This window comes from Hydractinia symbiolongicarpus, chromosome 3 (genome assembly GCF_029227915.1).
Source record: "Hydractinia symbiolongicarpus strain clone_291-10 chromosome 3, HSymV2.1, whole genome shotgun sequence".
Taxonomy (NCBI): domain Eukaryota; kingdom Metazoa; phylum Cnidaria; class Hydrozoa; order Anthoathecata; family Hydractiniidae; genus Hydractinia; species Hydractinia symbiolongicarpus.
The window spans coordinates 24,148,967-24,154,669 of record NC_079877.1 but is presented as its reverse complement, the minus strand read 5'-3'; the positions used below and the strand labels follow the sequence as shown (position 1 = coordinate 24,154,669).

The window sequence follows — 5,703 nt, the reverse complement described above, 5'->3', positions numbered from 1 at the left end:
TGTGACAAAACCAGCAAAACTGTAACAAAACTCTGTAACAGCAAAAATGTTAATTTTGGGAATGTGAAAGAAACCGCAATACCTAGAAACTAGCGGGTTACACAAAGAACAAAACCACATCCTGTAAAAAATGTTAATCTCATCATTTTAACACAAGCATTGATTCTAATTTCATATCCACCAGTTTTTCTTTCATGACGTCATTGGTCAGAATCTATAAAACGTTCCTTGCTGCATGAGTTAAAACCAAAAGCAATATTTTGTTTGTCGAAGTCAGTGGTGAAGAAAAAATACAAGGGTTCCTTTAAAGTTACTGTGTAAGTATGAATTAAGAAATTAAATGCTAGCACGAAGTTAGAAAATAAGGAGATAAGAGTTGTTATTCCTTAACTATAAACCTTCGAAAGAATTATTTAATATGACAGTTTAATGAGCTTTCCTAATTTCAAATTTCATTTTTAAAGTGTTTTATTACATGTATTACCTGTTAAAAACAAAATAAAATCGAAGAACTAAAAGGGAAATAGTGTTTTGACCCAAATACTGTTGGTGTTCTTGCCATTTATTGAGACTTGCCGTTATGGTTTTCGTTGCTTTATAAAATGTTGAAATCAAATAGCTTGAAACACACTTAGTAAAATTCTCTTAAAAACAGTCTACATTAAAGTTCAAAGTAGAGTTTTTGTTAAACTACAATGTTTTTTTAAAGATCATGGTAAAGAACGATATCTTTCCCATCCTAGATGTTTCATGTCTCACAGATAATTACACTGCAGCCAGTGATTGGGAAGGTGCAAAGCTTCAGCATGATGTACAAGTGAAGAATCTTGTTGAAGAGTTATCAAATGGTTTTAGTACCTGGGGATTTCTCTACGTGAAAGGGCATGGTATACCACAAAATCTCATTGATAGTGCATTTAAAATGTCAGAAAAGTTTTTTAAACAGGAGAAGGAGACAAAGATGAGTTATCAAAGAGGTCCTGGAATAAGTGAAGGATATGTTCCCATAAAAGGTGAAGTGTTTGACGAAATGAAACCGGAAGATATAAAGGAAGCTTTTGACTTTTTGCCTAATTCTGATGTCACTAAGAAGTTGTCAAGGGTAATGCCAGAAGTTGTTACTGAATTGAGCGAGTTATTTGAACATTGTTCAACATTGCTATACAAATTACTGAGGTTGCTTGCAGTTGCACTTGGAATAGACACAGAGACTTTTGTGAATCTACATACAAATGTTGGTAATCGCAGTTTAAATGGAACTTCACTGCGAACATTGTTTTATCCTCAAATCAATGGATCGACAGAGGTAAATCAAAGTCGTTGCAGTGAGCATACAGATTATGGAACATTAACTTTACTTTTTCAAGATAATATTGGTGGTTTAGAGGTATGTCAATATTGCTTGCTACATTTCATAAATTGTAATATGCGTTTTTAATTTTTATAGTTGTGTTTTTGGCGAATTTGCTGTAATCATTGCTTTTTGTTTTCAAAACCCAGGGAAACAATTCTTTAAAAAAATTAATACATATGTATGTTGTTTCAGGTTTTGTCTCCATCTGGGGAATTTGTAAAGGCTGTTCCGATTCCTGGTGCCATCGTTATTAATGCAGCTGATCTCTTGCATACATGGAGCAATGGAAAATTCTGCGCCACTATCCACAGAGTACAAATACCAACAGATCCAATGCGATTGTCAATGCCACGCCAGTCGATTGCGTTCTTTGCTCACCCTAATTATGATGTCACTATTAATTATCAGGACGAGAATGGAAAAGCGAAGACGAAAAATGCGTATAAACATTTGAAAACAAGATTCGATTCCACCATTATTACCGACAATGTGTGAAGTAAATTAAGGTGTATGTATAAATAAGCTTGTATATACTTATTATTGTTAACACGAAGATTACGTTGAAGAATATTGGCCCAGAGGAGAGAAATATATAAAATATTTTGTATTTTGCATATACTAAGAGCTCCTTAAAAAATTACTGAATTTCGAATTGTAATATTTTTATCTTTTCGAAGTATCTTAAGATGTTTTAAACATTAAGAAGTAATTACAAGAACCATCGCTTGTTTCATAAAAACAAAGCAACGCTATAATATGAATGACCTAGATTTTCTTCCATATGAAAGTATTAACTGGTTTATTTTCGTCTGGATAGATTTTTTTTGTTTACTGGCTCAATGTATTGTACAGGGAATTACAATCAGGGAAAACAAATATCATATTGATAGTAATGTAGTGTCTACCTAAGGGTATCTCGCACAACAACCAAAATATTTGCAAAGCTAACTGCTTAAATTAAAAATCGATGCATTTATGTATTTTATAATCTCATTGTAGATTGTAGTAATTATAGAAAAAGATTACTGTACTTTTTTATTTCATTTTTACTATCTCTGAAAACAATTTCCCCTCTGCTTGTTCTAGTTGCTAAGGCCTTAGGAATGTTTACATTGGTACCATCCAAGTGATCCCCCATAAAGCGGACAGTGGCATAAAAAGTAACACGATCTTGCGCAAACTATGGCGGCAAATTTAACGATTCGTTGATAATTATATTCAGGGAATACAATCTTGATTTTAGCAACGAACATTCTTGTACAACGAATTCACCGAAAGCTGTAATTAGAAGACTACTGATTCTATGTCTACATGAGAAGTTGGATTAAAAATGGTTCTAGATACACGTTTGTCAAAAAATTAATATCCTACTTAAACAGTTATTTTTTTCTGGAATCGATCCCAGAGCGGAACAATACTTTGAATTATGTAAGGAAAACCCTAGGTAACTTGATCTCTCAAAGTTTTTAATATGCACACGGGTTTTGAAGAAATCTCTTTGCCGAAAAATTCACTTTGTTTCATTATTTAAATGTCAGTAATTGGTTTTTATATATACATGATAAAAGGGTATGATCAGAAAATCAAGGGTACGAAAGGGTATAAAAAACAAGATTGCAATCAGTCATAATATTTGGCAAAAAATCTTCAAACAGGACACTAAGTAATTGGATTCGTTTACGTCGATCAAGGAAATGCAATCGTAACGGAACGATAACATATACTCTTTCTTTGACAGAGCCATAAGAAAACAACCATAAAGAGTTTTTGTTAACATCTCTAATAAACATGGTTAGTACCATATACTGATTTAATTTAGATGACAATTTAGTAACCTCTTTTCTAGTAATATTTCTGGCTGTTTCCTATTTAAAGATTTAGTTAAAGTAAAAAAAGTTCTTAAAAGTATTTTTTGTAGTTTAAAGTAAAGGTAGTGTAGGAAAATGTTTTTGATTCGCAAAATCTTGAATATGGAAAATTTAAAACTTTAAGGGTTTCGATTTACAAGCCCGTTTATAAATGTTTTAAAAATAGCAATTTTTCGCAAAACAACATTTCCTGTTGAGTGCTTCACAGCTGAAAAGCTGCGAGTGTTTTGTTTTGCCAATAGTGTGGGGTAGGTGAGGAGTTTTAAAAATTCGCTGGGTGCAGTTTCTGCGATGTCCGCAATGTGAAACAATTAACGCACCGGCCCGCGAAAAGATAACATGATTGCAGTTACAAATTGTATTTCATTTAATTTGCTTCTGTTGTCTGTTGGAGATCTAAATTGATCCGCAGCATCATTAGTTTTATTCGTAAAATAAATAAATTTTTAAGAGAAAACTATGAATCGCTACATACTTAGTTGTCGCTGCTTTTAACAGCCTACTTCCGCGATTGAATATGTAAAATATGCGAACCATAATTTTTCTTTACACATGAAAAGTTTAGCACTGCAGTTTTGTTGTTGGTTAAGCACTGCAGTTTTGTTTACGTCAAACATAATTAATGAGGAGTCAAGTAACACTTGACTTAATTATCATGCTACCCAAACGTGTGGAGCTAAAGATCAGCTTTATCAGGATTTATGTAATAAAATCAGTCAGAAATGTCAAAAGGTCTACCTTCTGAGAAAAATACTTATTCGGTAAAGACTCTTCAGTTATGTAGAAAAAGAATTGGCGCCAGAATAACCGGGAAGGTTAAAAGCACTTCCTGGCCTACTGATGGTATAAATGTTTTGATAATAAAGTCGTGACATTTTGTTGCTATTAACGATTTGGAGTAAACTAAAAGTTGTATTCTTATTTAAAAAAAATAGACCTTTGCTTAAATAACAATATAGTAACAGTGCAGACAAAGATATGTTTGTTTTTCATTAAAATTGTCGAAAAAAATTATGTCGGTTTCGCCAAAAAGTGTTCTTTATTTGCGTCATGCCACAAAAATGACCGACTTTAAACATTTGTATCGTGTTCATAACGGAACTCGAATTGACGCAAAGCAAACACATTTTTGTTTGTCTTGAAACTTTGTTAACACACTAAACGTAAGCATAGCAGCACCTAAGGTTTCCATCACGATGTCATAATTTTTTACACGAACTTTATGGGATCGCACCGTAAGTAACCTGAGCACGCAAACAGAAACGTTGTGTCATGAAAGCAAGTAATAAAAATATCGAATAACATCAAAGATAATTGAATACTAATTGAATTTAAAATCCACTGAATTCCATTGCGAAAGCAGCAGGAAGAATTTGATTATTTCCTTTCTTGGACAATTCTGCATTTTTTATGCCGTAATCCCTTTTGATTTTGTCTGCCCACCAATTTTTGCATTTTAAAAGAAAAATAATACTGTAAAATTGATTCAACTTTTTTAATCTTGCTTAATTATATGAAGTATCACCTTTCTTCTAAAAAAATGTTTAACACAATTACCGAGATTAAAAAGTAGGTAACAAAATCTCCTGAAAGCAAGGCCAGCAAAACCATAGGCCGGGATCTTTTTCGCTGAAAAAAAAACGACCTTTTGTAACCACAACAACGAACAATAATTTGCGACTTTATTTTGAATGTTTCCTTCCCCGACGTCGTAAAGTGACACGAATCACCAATAAAAAGATTTTGTTAACTGTTAGCCAAGATTCTCACCTGTTTGTACCACATTCCCAAGAAATGTCCTTCATAATTGTGCTTGCTGTCTAACATGTAATCAATTATTGTAGACCTGTTTATTATTTCTTGCAAATTTAATTATGGAAAATTTCGAAATTAAGGGAAACAGCAGCAGAGATCTATATTTTGCATAGGTCCTCTTATAGTTCAAATCGTAAACAACAACAAAATATCAAGAATTTTTTATTAAATAATCATGGCACCAGTGTTTCTCCGGGGATTTCTTAAACATTTTCGGTTATTCAGAGCCCAATGCTCTTTCATCTTAACCAAACAAGCATTTTACTCACGATGCAGACATTTTAACATCTTTGTGTCATATTTTTGTTGTAAATCTTGCTAAAGCCAAACTTAGGATCCAAAATTTCAGAAAGAAGGTTAGGTTTACCTGACTTCACATTTTAAGAGGCTCTCTACTAGCGTTTACGACATGGAGTAAAACAATCTTTAATTTACCAAACAGGTGACAGGAAAGAAGATTACGGAATTAACATCAAACCAGGCTACCATGTTAAATACTTAATTTCAAATATTATACACGTGACAAAAAATTTAATGCTTAGTTAATTAATTATCCTGTGTAAATAATTGTTATAATAATAATAATAAAAATGTAGATACATCTTAATATTCACAGATAACAAATTACTTATAAGTAAATATTTACATATTTACTTATAAGTAATT

The 5,703-nt window shown here is 32.3% G+C and overlaps 1 protein-coding gene across 1 annotated transcript; it reads left to right on the top strand.

Annotated features, from left to right (window-relative positions):
* Positions 1-712: 712 nt before the first annotated feature.
* LOC130636975 (uncharacterized) lies at positions 713-2,295 on the top strand. The gene is made up of 2 exons (XM_057446829.1): positions 713-1,387; positions 1,547-2,295. The coding sequence occupies exons 1-2, from the start codon at positions 713-715 to the stop codon at positions 1,847-1,849; spliced, it is 978 nt and encodes a 325-aa protein (XP_057302812.1). The 3' UTR covers positions 1,850-2,295.
* Positions 2,296-5,703: the final 3,408 nt, after the last annotated feature.

Bases quoted from the DNA above. Each gene is read 5' to 3' on its own strand.
- LOC130636975 (XM_057446829.1), top strand. From the start codon at position 713: ATGGTAAAGAACGATATCTTTCCCATCCTAGATGTTTCATGTCTCACA. The intron at 1,388-1,546 runs GTATGTCAATAT...ATGTTGTTTCAG, and splicing joins ATAATATTGGTGGTTTAGAG to GTTTTGTCTCCATCTGGGGA.